General features: G+C 44.9%; 1 protein-coding gene across 1 annotated transcript in view; it reads left to right on the top strand.

Moving 5' to 3' along the window:
* The window catches only part of LOC122817013 (small nuclear ribonucleoprotein-associated protein B'), a 293,067-nt gene that overhangs the window by 122,008 nt on the left and 158,584 nt on the right, over positions 1 to 12,475 (top strand). The window contains exon 3 of the mRNA XM_044090125.1: positions 1,883 to 1,994. Coding sequence (XP_043946060.1) covers positions 1,883 to 1,994 — 112 coding nt within the window. The remainder of the gene's footprint in view (positions 1 to 1,882; positions 1,995 to 12,475) is intronic.

Below are 12,475 nucleotides of genomic sequence, written 5' to 3'. Positions count from 1 at the left end.
CTGACAGTCTCCCTCAGGACTAAACTTTCATGCCTAAAGTGGTGTCCAGTGTGGTTCTCATCCAATCTATCCATTTGCCCACCATTTTCTCTAATCTTCAAAGTAAGGGGGAAAGGATCCTGTAGATAGCTCAGATTCTACCTTGATAGGACTAAGCCCTTTAGGAAATCTGACCAGTTACTAGTCGACTTTGCACCAGGGGCAGAGGAATAGGTCATGTCAAGGCAAACCATCTCCAAATGGATAGCACACTGTCCATTTATGTTAGATGCCATGGGGAAACCACCCCCTCAGGGGCAGAACATATTCCGCCAGGGTAACTTCAACCTCTGCAGCCTTTCTCGGAGTCCCTGCCAGAGACATTCTGGAAGCTGCAACTTGGGACTTCTGTTCATACCACCAGGCATTTCTATCTTTTCCAAATCCAAGCTGGGTTTTGCAACCGTAGTCCTGCAGGAGGGTACTAGACAGCCCCAACTGCAATAGTGAAACACTAACTTACTCTCTCCTTTATTCACCCAAGTTTACCTTCAGTGAGATTGCAACAGCAAATTCCCCAATGCCTTTGGGGTGGCAACCAGTGGAAAGTATGTAAATATGAATGAAGTCATGGCTTTGGTGCGGATGTCAAATATTTTGAAACAAGTCTGGTAGAAAAATGGTTTGTAGGTGACTTGTAGAAAACTCCCACTTATGCAATTTTATTTATTTTATTTTATTTTACATTTGTTGACCGGGCTAGTCTGGCTGGATACATGTCCATTTTCAGCAGAGGCCCGAGGAGTAAAGCTCCACTAAATACTAAGTACATTACAAATAATCATTACTGTTTAGAAATATCAAAAATTAGAAGTCATAACAACACATAGAATGCAAGATACTTTCAAAGAGAAGCAAGGCTTCATCTGCCTTAAGTGTAGTGCAGTGGTCCCAGATAGTCCTACATGCAGGTAAAGTGCAGGCAAGCATGAATGGCTGTACATGAAGCTTGTACACAGATTGTCCCAGAGGTAGACTTTGCTATTTATGCAGCAGACTGCTCAGGAATTTCTTAACCCATTGTGTGCTGCCTTAAGGTCAGTGAGTCTCTGTTCCTTCATACATTTTCTCTGATCATTATTAGGGTGATCCTGAAAGTATTGACCACAAACTGGATGCGAAGGATAAGGCAACATCTGGATTTACCACTGGCATACTGCAGCACATTTTGTAATATAGCCCATAGAAAGCCACCCCCATCTTTTAGTTGTTGGAATCTTTCTGTTGGGACAAATGCATCACTATCTTAAGGAGCATAGTATGGTTGTCTACCATAATGGTAGTCGATGAAATCTTCAGCTTTTAAGAACCTAATGCAGTAGTTTGAGATTGCCAAGGTACTACTCTGTATGGTTCCCCCTTACCCCATCCTGTTGGCTAGCCTGGGCTGGAGTGAAGTGGCCTATCCATCTCTTGGGTCCAAAAGTCTGCACAGATTTAAATAGATTTGAGGAGATTTTTTATCTTGCCCATTTTCAGCTTAAAACAGTGTCCCTCAAATTTGTGGTTTATCCCAGGACCTTGCTCGTAAACTTTGAGTAGATGCTTTCCATGTTTCAGGACACTTGCAGTCTAAATTGGTATAGGCAGGTGCTTCTTGTACTAAAAAGGTCTTTGTCTCGTACAGATGGGTGTCTGCCATGTTTTGGGGGGGGGGTTAAGGGTGCCGTGCTCTAGAGACCCTCTGCAGCTGAAATCCTAGTAATAAGTACTGCTGCAGCAGTGACCTGCTTCTACAGCTGATTAAGAATGTAGTGTAACTTTGTATTTGCCACTGTGGTAAAATACTCAAGTATGGACAGTTTTGATGGCTGATCATTTGAGCTTTTCTCTTGTATTTCAGGCCGAAGAATACAAAGCAACCCGAACGTGAAGAGAAGAGAGTTTTGGGTTTGGTGCTTCTCAGGGGAGAGAATCTTGTATCCATGACTGTTGAAGGCCCTCCACCCAAGGATGTAAGTTTGCATCTTGTTTGCATTACACATTGCTAATGTGAGCATTCCTTTCTTTCAGATTTAGAAGCTGTGCTCTGATATGGTAAAATATTGCTATTCGGTGGCCAGTTCTGTGATGATTTTACTGTTTTCTTAGGCTGTAGCAGCGATGCTGTGTTTTAGCTCTAGAATTACTCTGAGAACATGACCACTGATAGACAGTTTCTTTATTTTTAGTTGTGTTGTAATTTTCTTATTCACACCCACTTTCTGAATAACACTCCACTGAAATAGAATATAAATGTTTTGTCATTACTGTATTTACAAACTGGTTCAAGTTTGGAATCTGTTACAGGCTGCTTAAGATTTGCTTCAAGAATTTCTGCATACCGTTTCATTTGTGTTTTATTACTGTCTAATTTTAATAAAAAGCTATTTGGTTGGGGAGTGGGGGGCAATTAGCCTATGCACAGGTCTTCCACATGACTTGTGTTCTGATTTTTATTTCTGCAATAAAGTAGCTCTACTTCACACCACTTCTGTCAGTTAACCACCATCACATTGGTCTCCTTTCTCATTTAACAAATTGAGCCAGGGCCACTTTCTGTTTCTAGGCAATTTTGCTTGAGTTGCTGTTAACTGTAGAATAAAAAGACTGCTGTAGATAGCTGGTAGGCCATACAAATTATCTTAATACCACACCATCAGATCTAATTTTTTTACCGCATTACCTCCCCAGAACAGACTACACTGCTGTCTGACACTATCTACCCAAGCATTCCAGTCGAGATTTCCCCCATTACCGCATGCAGTATGCTTCCATCTTAATTGCATTTTTAAGTATTCTTCTCTCTCTCTCCCTGCCTTGTATCTCCCTCCTCCCGAGTTAATCTGCATGTATTGTTTCCATAAATTTCATTTTGTTTCTGTGGGATATGTGCTTTTTATAAAATTCCTGCCTGTAGTTCTTATCTCAGTGTCATACTTCATTGTGGTTTAGATTTGATTTCTTTCTACCGATTACCTCTAATTGTACCTTAAGGCCTTAAACAGTTGGGATCCTATATCCCAGTTTGGTTCCCATCATGTCTGTCAAAGCACTCTTTGGGATTTATCTGTCGCCTCAGTCAGGTGCCTGCCCCCCAAATATTCATGCTCTCATTAATTCTCCTAAATGTTGGTATCTGCTAGGGTGGGGGGTTTGGATTTTACTTGGGGTATAAAAAATATCAATGCAGAATCCTAAACCTTTCTGGACATATGGAACCCTACTGACTTATTCCCGGTCTCCTAATTTCTCTCTTCCCGGTTTCTTTGATTTGCGTGTCTTACTAATTGCTCCTTTCTGCTGGCATCTTCTGTCCTAGATTCTTTACCAATGCTTGTATTTGCCAACAGTTCTCCAGTGAGTTGTACTGTTTAACCAATCTGTTTCTAGCTTTTTATAGAAACTAGAAAGTGGGTAAGAAGCTTTGGTTTTGTAAATTGCAGGGATTTACTCCCTACACTTCTTTGTAACAGTGTTGGTCACTTGTTTAAGCTGAGGGAGTTTAGGGCATTCTCCCTCTTACTCTTAAACAGCAATTTCTTTCTGTTATTGAAAGTCTGTTAAAGGCAATTGACACCAGACAGGTTTGCTCTTCCTTGACCTTGTTTTGTGCCATTGGGTACAGCAGAGTCAATGAAGTTTTATAAAGCACTGATATATAACTCTGCATAGTTGTCAGTCCCATCTGTGGAGGGGGGGGGTGCAGTGAAGCTATTTATACCATCAAGTAAAGTTTTTGTCGGGCAGGGCAGGTGTGATTGCTCTGAGACTGATTTGTGGTCAGATCTCACCAGGGAAGACCTTACAGTGGTCCTGGATCTGGTGCTTACCAATATGGGGGCTGTTGGCACCCCTTGTGGGTGTGTCTGCCAGCTGGTACAGAGCATTGGAATTGGTCAAACCTTTGGGCAAGTGAGCTTGAGCACGAGTAGTTTACCCAGTTTGTGGTTGGGTAATTAAGTTGCCCAAAGCCACTGTGTTAAGATGCATCTTGATTCAAGTTGAGCCATCTAGGCAGAGTAGGTGTCTTGGTTCTTGGATGGTCTCCTATAGCTGGCAGTGACTTGGAATAAGTGTCCTACCAACAGTTATCTCCATGGGAGTTGTACTGTTTAACCAATCTGGAGGTGTGTTTATCTTTAATGAATATTTATACGCTGCCTCCTTTAGCTTTCACATCTTCAGTTTGTGGTCTGAACGTGTGCAAGGGTGTTGTAACCTGGTATGGCTGGAGTGCTGGTTCAATGCTCTGGAAAGGTCTCTGACTGCACAAATGTCTGCGTCTTCCAAAGTGAGGATTGCTTCCAGTGAGTGCAGTTTCATGTTAAGACTCGTAGCATTTAGCAGCATAACATTGTTTTATAGATGGAGTTTTTATATCGGGAATTTTGTCCGTAAGATGCTGCCTAAAGACGCTGTAGGGGTGGCAAGAACCTTAGTAGCAGAAATCTCAGGGATGATAGCTGAAGACCATCTCTGGCAAAAGCATCGATGTGCCAGTCATGTCTTCTCCAGCTAACATGCTGGATCCCCTTATAATGACACACAAAACTGTCTGTTTTTCATTTTCTGTTTGAGGCATCATCCTAGGTGAAGATAAAATGCTGCTTAAGGGAAATACCTGCCAGAGACACTTGGTCCAGGCTGTCTGTCTCTCACCATGTAGTCCAGGGATATGCGTCTCAAGTTCACACCAATACAGAGTCCTAAACAGTACCTGTTGAGAGACTTGTGTGCTATGGTGTATCCTAGCACCAGGCAGACATGACCTTTTCCTTATCCAGCCTCCTGAGAGGGACATCTGTGTCTTGTGATGGAATCACCTATGACTAATATGTTTGGTTTTGTGCTTTCCTTTAAGGGCTTGACAGGTGAGACACTGGTGCGTGAGCTGTGTATTGGGTTATGCAGAGAAAGTATTGTGTAATGTGCTTGAGGGGGGGTCTGGTGTTTTAGGCATATTTCTGGTGAGTGCCTCCACATATGTAGATGTGGGTTTGTGTGTAGTAGGCGTGCATGCTGATGTGACCCACTTATGGTCACATGTACTCGTGTGGGCGAGCATGGAGTCATGGTTCTTAATATAGTTGTATCTCTCACTTGGTTGTGTGGACTAGTTGGAGAGGGCTGTTGAACACGAGGCAGTTGCTACACTTCCTCCGGGTGCCCATGTTTACCAAGCTGGCTAGTGAGACTGGGGAATTGTCCGTCCATGGTGTTGGGTGAATTTATATGGTCAGGTAAGGGTCGCACATAGGAATGGCTGGTGGGTGACTCTCAACTCACATTTTGTGATAGGACAGTTTGGCAGACTTGTGTGGGATATATTTATTGAGAACACTAAAGGGCTTATGATACATTATCGTCTTCTGTCTATTGTAGTGGTGGTCTCTTCCCTGAATTAATGGAGCCTAATTCTGGTACCCCCTATCAAATCTGGATACAATTGGAACAAAACAAATGACTTGGCCTGTGGCTAAACGTTTCTGTTGAGACCACTGCTCAGGCCACAACTGCTTCAGTCTCCTGCTAGTGTAGTCTTGCCAGTATAGAATGGGGTTTAGACACCTCTGTAGCTGTCCCACTACCTAATGCAGGTATGGGAGAACCCTAACCCTTGAGATGTAGGAGTGGTAAGAGACCCCTTTCCAGACACTAGTATGTCTGTAAATTTATTTTACCTTGTAGACAAGTTCACCAGAAAGTTTGTTGTACAGCAGATAGTCAGATTATACATGTTTTATAAGGCTGATGTGGTTTCCTTGGGTGTGTTGCAATGGTAGTTGCTGTATATGGCTCTAGTGCTAGTTTGGAGGCAGTCGCTGCTGTATATGGCTCTAGTGCTAGTTTGGAGACAGTCGCTTGTAAATGTTCTTGGGAGTAGTAAATAGCCAAGAGGGCACGACAAAAGGCTGCTGATGCAAGTCAGATACTTGAAGTGTTAAAATTCAGAAATGATTGCCAGTGGGAACTTGCTGGTAGGCATCCTAACTCTAGTGAACGGACAAGTAAGGTCTGAAGCGGAGATGACGTTTTGAACTTGGCCTGAATAGGTTTTAGAAATGAAGTCTTGCAAAAGTCCTGCAAGTAAGTACATTTTTCCTTTTGCAGCAGAAATCTTTGAAATAAAAGCCATCTGTCAGGACTGGGTTCTGACCCCGTGGGAAAAGGGAAAGGACTCTGGATTGGGATTTCTTTAAGTGGAGCATGTCCAACACTTCTGGGTTTGACATAGCTTTGTATGTTAGGCAGAGCTTTGTATGTTAGGCAGAGAACGCCCCTGAGTAGGCGATATGCGATGGGAGTAACGCTGTAGTTTTTTGAGACTGTCTGTGTAGGGCATCTGTTTGAGGCCAGTAATCCTCTTTGGAAGGTATTTATGTGGTCTTTCCAGTTGTTGTAGATGTCTTGGGTACATGCCAAAAGGGGCGTTTTACTCTCTAATGGGTCTGAGTGATGAGTAGAGGGGAACAATGACTTTTTTTTCTTTCTGGATGAGAATCCTTTTGTGATGAGATGAGCCACGTAGAAGGATTTCCTGACTACTGTGGCTATGTGATTATCAAAAGGAGACTACTGTACACCTCTGTCTCAAGGTCTCGTCACATTTTCAGCATTAAGTAGACTACCAGCTATGTGGTAGTTCATGGGTACAGAGTTTTTACCAAAGGGGATGACTGTACACTTTTTGGCATTGAGCTTCAGGCCATGGCTTTGACACCAAGTATCTCAGTGAGGCCCTTTTGTAGTATGTCCACATCGTTAAGAGAGTTTCGATTTATGGCTCCTAGTTTGCAGTCATCTGCAAACTGTTAGCCAAAGACCTTCTGTGTTAGCCTGCACTTCAGAGAAGAAGTACCAAACGGGAGAGGACCCAGGACTGAACCCTGTGGTACTCCACTTGTCACTGGTTTGAAGTCTGATTTGGAATCAGCTACTTTCAGTGTGGGTTCTGTCCGTGCGCCAGTTGGCAACCCATCTTGTGACATGGGGATTCATACCTAGTTTAGTGAGCTTATCTACAATTCCAGAGGGAGGGATGGTGTCGAAAGCCTTGGCGAGGTCTAGATAAGCTGTGTGAACCACTTTACCCTCATCTTTGAAGCAGTCACCAAAGCCATAGAAGTCAAATCGGGTTTAGGAGACATGATCTGCCTTTTAGAAATTTGAACTGGGTAGGGTCCAGAGTTTGGAGATTACAAATGTCCGAGTTCCACGATGATATGTTCCATGGCCTTGCAGACCAGGCTCATCAGGTTAATGGGGTGGTAGTTCCCGGGGTCAGTCATGGCTCCCCCTTTGTAGAGTGGGATAAGTCGCTGTGTGCCATTCAGTGGGTACAAAGCCTGAGGTGAGGCTATGATTGAACATGGTACTTGAGTAGGGTGCCAATTCATTTTTTCGTTCGTGTAGAACACAGCCTGGGTCAGGTCCCATGGATGCTGTGTTCTTGGCTTTGGAGAGTTGTGTTTTTACCTCTGCAGCGTTGGTTATAGGAAATTTGCATTCTTCCGGTATAGAGATCGGCCCTCTGGAGGGTGAGAGGGTGGTGAAGTTACCATCTGCCAGGATTTTGGCAATATCAGTTGGCTCTGTATATTGTGCTGTAAGTCTGAGCAGATCTGAGTGTTCCAATTGAGATTCTTGACATAAGAATAGAATGCTTTGTGGTTGTCTTTAGTCAATGGCAATTTTGTTTTCGTAACTAGTTTGTTTTGTTTTGTTTTTGTTTTTTTTGTTTTTTTTTTGCAACAGTTTCCTTCTTCTGTTGTAGAGTTTGTTAATGGCAGAGGACCACCAGATTGGCTTCCTTGTTTTGGAGGATAACATCTTTGTTCTCTTAGGGGATAGCATGATCCATGCACTCTTAAGTTCTTATAAAGTGCATTTGTGTAGGGTGTCATGAAGTTTGTCACTTCTGCATTAAGTGTGAAGTTGGCTTTGGAGAAGTTTTTTACGATGGTTTCCCCAATTGGGGGTGGGATGTGGATGTCTAGGCTAATTAGCTGTTAGTCTGATCTGACCAATGAGGAATTGACCTTTGTTGGTAATGACCAGGTCTAGGATATTTCTGCCCCTGGTGGGGGTGTGAATAAGTTGATCCAAGGCGTTGGAATTTATGAATTCTAGAAATCGTTGAGCAAAAGAAGTTGGTACATGAGTAGTTTTCCCAGTAAATGGTGGGGTAGTTGAAATCGCCCATTATTAGGGTGTTGGGTTGTACCCTAATACTTTCCAGTGTGTGAAGAAATGAGGAGTGGGAATCCTGGGGCATGGTGGGGTGGGGGTGGGGGGTTTGTTACCAGCTGCAGTTTGGATTGCAGTCTTGCCCAGAGTTGCACTTGGATAATCTCGGATGCATTATGCTGTGCAACTAGCCTGGAGGTGTGGGTATCCTTAATGAATATGGACACGTCTCCAACTTTAGTGCTTCGTTCTGGGTTAGGTGGCCAAAAGGTGTGGTATGAATTGTAGCCTGGTAATGCAGGGGTGCTTTCTGGAGCTTTGAACCAGGTCTCTGTCACTGCACAGATGTCAATGTTCTCCATTTTTAATGAGTGCCTTGAGTGAGTGCATTTTGAGGATGTTCATCGTGCATACAGCTGCAGTCATAACAGATGGGTTCTCCTGCCGTCAGGCGGGTCCTCGGTCGGCCGAATTCCAAAGTCTAGGTCCGGCGACGGTTGTCGTCGCTTCTTCCCTGACGTCAGTGCACCAGGGGTATACAAGAACCAGCCAACGCCATTTTCTTCAGTCTTTCTTGCCGCGCGGTGCCCGAAGCAGTTCACAAGTGCCGGTCGGCCAGCTCCTGAAATTACGAAAATTTTGCAACCGAAGTCGTCTTGAAAGCTAAGTACCCCATTGGGGAAACTTTTCTTGCCTCAGACCGATGTCAGACCAACTTAATAATTGTATTTCTTGTGGGAAGCAAATACCGCATAAGGGTTTTCATTCCCTCTGCATTCCTTGCTTATGCCCAGACCACGACGTCTCGGTCTGTCGTTTTTGTTTTTCATTCAACAAACGCACCATAAAGCGTCGGGTGGAGTTCGCCCAGCACTATTTTGGCAAAAAAATACTATTATGTCGTCGGATACTCCAACTCCAGTTTTGTCTAAAAGATGCAAAGATAAGGACCGACACTAGGTCCGCGGCCTCTACCGACACCACGCCAAAGCAGACTACAAGTGGTCCGGTTCTCAGCGAGGCGCCAACACAGCCCCTGCCTACTGACTACACTTCATTGGCGGTGTCTTCTGTGCCAGAGGTCACAGGCTCCTCGGCCCACACCCCGACTACAGATACCAAAGCCACTCTTGGTGGTGAATCTCAAAATGTAGACAGGTCTGCCTTCTCAAGGTGTCTTCAGACCTTCCTCTTCTTTTTCTATCAAGGCTTTCACTAAGTCTAAAGCAGCCATGCATCCTAAGAGACAAGCTCCACAGGGCCGTTCTCCAGGCCCCATGCCTAAAAAACAGGTGCTTAAAATGGCTGAGGATTTGATTACTCCCACGGACAAAAGGCCCAGAGTGGAGGAAGAATCCCCCTCCTCTGACCAGGCCTCCATTATTTCAGAGCACTCTGATTAAACAGCCCTAGTGCCTACCACCCCTTTCTTAGCTTAGGAGTTCTACCCATCTGTTATGACTGCAGCTGTATGCACGATGAACATAGTACAGTTTTGTACCTACCATAAATGTAGATGTTAGAGTGCTAATACAGCTGCAGTGCAGGTTTCCCTCCTTCCTTCCCCTCGTGGGACAGGCCTATTGGCCAACACCTTCTCATACGACCTGATTGGGGTATTCTTTTATGGTGTATTTGCTTGCAACTACTGTATTTTGATTATATTGCATTGTTTTATTACAAAAAATGTATGTATTGCCTTCCTTCTGGGGGCACCTGACATCTGGGGCAAGAAAAACTGAAGAAAATGGCGTCTGCTGGTTCTTGTATACCCCTGGCGCATTGACATCAGGGAAGAAGCGACAACAACAGACTCCGGACCTAGACTTTGGAATTCGGCCGACCGAGGACCTGCCTGACGGCAGGAGAACCCATCTGTTATGACTGCAGCTGTATTAGCACTCTAACATCTACATTTATGGTAGGTACAAAACTGTACTTTTAGACTTCTAGCATTGAGTAGCATTACCCTCAGTTTGCTTGCTTGTAACTGTTACGGTGGTGAATTTGTCATTTGAACCTTTCCTAAAAAAAGGCAGTATAGGGGTGGCAATGCTTGAATTATTTGAAAAGGGAGCTTTCCTTTCTCAACAAGTCTAACCACTTCAACAAGGAAGTTCATTTTTGCATTTTACACAAGAAGGGAGAATTTGAGTTCCACTTTTTTAACATCTTCAGGAAGGTTTTCAGAATAATTTTCATACATGGATACAGCAGATGTTCATTGTGTTTCACTGTTGCAGTCATGTCTGCAGGGTTCTCCCCTGCTGGCAGGCAGCCCTCTGTCGGCCAGAATCCCAAAGTCTGGGTCTGGCGTCGGTTGTTCATCTCTGCTCCCTGACGTCAGAGCGCCAGGAATATAAAGCTGACAACCGACGCCATCTTCATAGCAGTTCACAAGTGCGGTCGGCTGACTCCTAATTTTCCTGATTTACTTCAGTCCGACGATTTTCTTCTCCACTCAAAGCTAAGTACCCTGTTGGGGAAACTTTTTTCTTGCTCCACTCCGATGTCAGAAAAAGTTAATTGTATTTCATGTGGGAAGCAAATACCTCCAAGGATTTTCATTCTTACTGTATTCCTTGCTTGGGCCCTGACCACGATGTAGCTAGTTGTCTGTTTTGTGCTAGATGCTAGATTCAATCAACGTACAATTAAGCGAAGGTACGATTTTGCTTTTCATTACTTCGGTAGGTGCTTTAACTACAAAATGTCGTCTGATACGGTCCCGGCTACCTGAGTTCACAAATGTCGCAAGGATAAAGACAGGCCTCAGAGGTTCAAATCTGATGATAGCACTCAAGCGGAGCCAGCTTCAGGTTCAGCCGTCAGTGAGGCGCTTTTGCAGCCCCTGTCGGCCATTTCAGAACCGATGGCCAAAACAGACTCATGAGGAGCCAACCTGGCCTTTAAATATTTCTGTTGCAGGACCTTCGGACAGTGCTCCTTCGGATGGGTCCGGAGCCACTGTGCAGGTACCAGCTTCCGAAGGGGGTTTCAGGCCTACTCAGCTACTAGTAAAGGCAAAGACTCCTAAATCAAAGACTACAACACAGGCCTCTTCTGAACTGGCACCCAAGTCACAGAAACAGTTACTCAAGATGGCGAAGGATTTACTTACTATGATTAGGGGTTCACATCCCCCTCCAGATAAAAGGCCAAGGCAGGATGTGTATTATGATTCCTCTGATCAGGCTTCTGTTTCCTCAGATGTCCTTCAAGAATGCAACTGCAGTCATAACATGTGGGTTGTCCTGCCTCAGGCAGCCCTCGGTCGGCCGGATTCCAAAGTCTGGGTCCGACGTCGGCTGATGTCGCATTTCTCTCAGTCAGAGCGGCTGGAGTACATAAGCATCAGCCGATGCCATTTTCTTCAGTCTGTCTTGCCGCGCGGTGCCTGAAGCAGAAGCGGTTCGCAAGTGCCGGTCGGTCAGCTCCTGTATTCTACGATACCGAAGTCATCAAAAAAGCTAAGTACCCCGTTGGGGACCTTTCCTTGCCTCAGCCGATGTCAGAAATTACTGAAAAGGTTAACAATTGTCTTTTTTGTGGTAAACAAATACCTCATAAAGATTTCTACTCTTACTGCCTCCCTTGCCTGGGCCCAGACCACAACGTCTCTGCCCGTGTAGCCTGTGCTCGCTTCAACAAGCGCACTCTCAGGTGCCGGGCGGAGTTCACTGAAGATTTTTTCAGCGATAAATTTGCTTACACCATGCAGTCAGATCTTCCGACATCGCAAACTCCCAAAAAGCGAAAAGACCGGGACAGACATCCTCGGCCCGCGTCTACCACAGACTCCACGCCAAAACCTAGCGTGAGTGCTCCGGTTCCCTCTGAGACTCTCTCCACTGCTCCGAACTGAAGACACCGCATTACCGGCGACTCAGATTCCAGACATTACTCCGCCAGTTATAGATTTTCCTCCGGATACCGAAACCGAGGAAATGCCCGAGACCATTGCTGTAGACAAGGTCACTCCTGCACGTGGAGCTGCCAGGCCTCCTACGGCCATGTCTATTAAGGCCTACACTAGGGCTAAGGCAGCCAGCAAAACAAAGCATATTACTTCTAAATCCTTACCTCAGCCGACTCCGGAGACAAATTATGTCCATGGCTGCTGATTTAATTTCCATAATTAGAGGTTCACAGGCCCATCCTGAGAGAGCATCCCAGCCTCCTCCTGATAAAAGGCCCCGGGTTGAACCCTCTGACCCTACTCCTTCAGATGATTCTGAGGGCTCTGTCCACTCTGATAGCCAGGAAG

The sequence above is a fragment of the Protopterus annectens genome, chromosome 12.part0, assembly GCF_019279795.1.
Source record: "Protopterus annectens isolate FY-2018-M chromosome 12.part0, PAN1.0, whole genome shotgun sequence".
NCBI lineage: Eukaryota > Metazoa > Chordata > Ceratodontiformes > Protopteridae > Protopterus > Protopterus annectens.
The sequence above is the reverse complement of the archived record's forward strand: the minus strand, read 5'-3'. Positions and strand labels throughout refer to the sequence as shown.